The 1,841-nt window shown below is 41.4% G+C and overlaps 1 protein-coding gene across 1 annotated transcript; it reads left to right on the top strand.

The window, feature by feature from the left end:
- Positions 1 to 320: 320 nt before the first annotated feature.
- Positions 321 to 552, top strand: SARC_14217 (hypothetical protein; the record flags this gene model as incomplete). Its single annotated transcript, XM_014291650.1, has 1 exon — positions 321 to 552. A coding segment is annotated over one exon (232 nt), but the record flags the coding sequence as incomplete, so codon positions are not given.
- Between the last annotated feature and the right edge of the window lie 1,289 nt (positions 553 to 1,841).

Raw genomic sequence — 1,841 nt, forward strand, 5'->3', positions numbered from 1 at the left:
CGTGGGTACCCTAGCAACGCGAATCACACAGCAGCTGAGCGCACTCAGAGGGCTGCATACCAAACTGGAGAGCATTTATAGGTAGGCTGGGCAGTGTTGTTATGGTTACACACGTGTTCTTTTGTTTATTTATAGGTAGGCTGGGCAGTGTTGTTAATGTTACACACGTGGTCGTTTGTTTTTCCTTGTCAAAAACTCTTGTGCTGATGGTTCCATGCGTATCTGTATCATGTACATCCATCCCTTGACGGTGTCAATTGACACCCTATACTCACTCCATCCAACCCCCTCTGGCTCTGTTGTATCTACCCCCCGCACAGCTACACGCTGAAGGTGTCAAAGGGTGACATGCCTGTCAATAACGAGATCGTAGCGCTGTTGCAGAACGTCTTCAACCTGCTACCTGATCTCAATGTCGAGTCTCTGTTGAACGCGTTCTGTGTCACTACCAACGACCAAATGCTGACTATCTATCTGGCCTCGATGATACGGTCCATCTTAGCCCTACACGATCTGATCAACAACAAGATTGCCAACCATGAGGAAGAGCAGGTTCGTATCAGCTGTCTGAGTATTTTTCGGTGTGTTTATGGACGCATCTATCTGTATATTGTGTTTGTATGTTGTTATGTTATTTATGTATGTATGTATGTTTGTGTGTATGTGTGTAAGTGTGTATGTATGTATGTATGTGTGTGTGTGTGTGTGTGTATGTATACATGTATGGATGTATGTGCGCACGTATGTATACATGTATCTGTTTCTACATACACGCGTGTATGGGCGTTTTCACCTTACTCGCGAGACTTGGTACGACCGCTCAAGAATATTCCCGAATGTCTATGCGCACACAGATATCTGCATCATCTGAGAGTGCACACAGTTTGCTGTTACAGTGTGAGTTCGGAAGCCTCGGGGTTCGGAAGCCAAATTTGTTAACCAATACCTACCGTATTCTTTCCAGTAGACTATGTACCTTATGTTCTTTTTCGCTTTAAATAGTTATCCAATACCTACCGTATTCTTTTCAGTAGTAGTCTATGTACCTATGTTCTTATTCCCATTTGGTTTAGAAAGTCCCGTTTAGCACTTTAGATTACTATACCTGGTTACCGTTGTTCTGGCCTGTTCGTGGTTAGCAGCCTGTAAGCACAGATGTTTCTATAGACGTCTGTGTGAGATCAGAAGTTCTTCGATAATTCTGTGTATCTGGATGCTGTTCGATTCTGACACGATGATGCTTCCAATCATTAAGTGTACTTAATTGTCCGATATTGTTGTGTGAATCAAGAGCCACCCAGTAGCTTATCAACATATACAAGCCAGGAGAACATGTCGCATGTCAAATTTGGGAAGCTATTTATATATGTATGTATGTATGTATGTATGTATATGTATATATATTTATATGTTTATATATTTATATATATATAAGTGTGTCTGTGTGTGTGTGTTATGTATTGTGTATCATGTAATATCCATGTATCTATGTATCTATGCATGTGTGTATGTACGTATATGTGTATGTATGTTTTTATCTAGTCCATATCTATATCCATATCTATATCTTTATCTACACCTATATATAATATTCCATGATCTTCATACATCTTAACAGAGTGGACTCAAAGACCTGACAGATAACAAGGACATCGCCAAGAAAATCCTGAGTGCAGAGGGGGGCATCAAACCTGACACGGATGTAGTGACCAAGAATTCTGCTTAGATGTATTATCAGTGGGGGCGGGGGTGAGCAAGCTGCAAGAACCACTTCACATATAATAAAGAGATTCTGCACAGATGCATTGTCAGAGGGGGGGGGGGGTGAAGCAAGCTGAAAG

This window comes from Sphaeroforma arctica, assembly GCF_001186125.1.
Source record: "Sphaeroforma arctica JP610 unplaced genomic scaffold supercont1.4312, whole genome shotgun sequence".
NCBI classification, from domain to species: domain Eukaryota; class Ichthyosporea; order Ichthyophonida; genus Sphaeroforma; species Sphaeroforma arctica.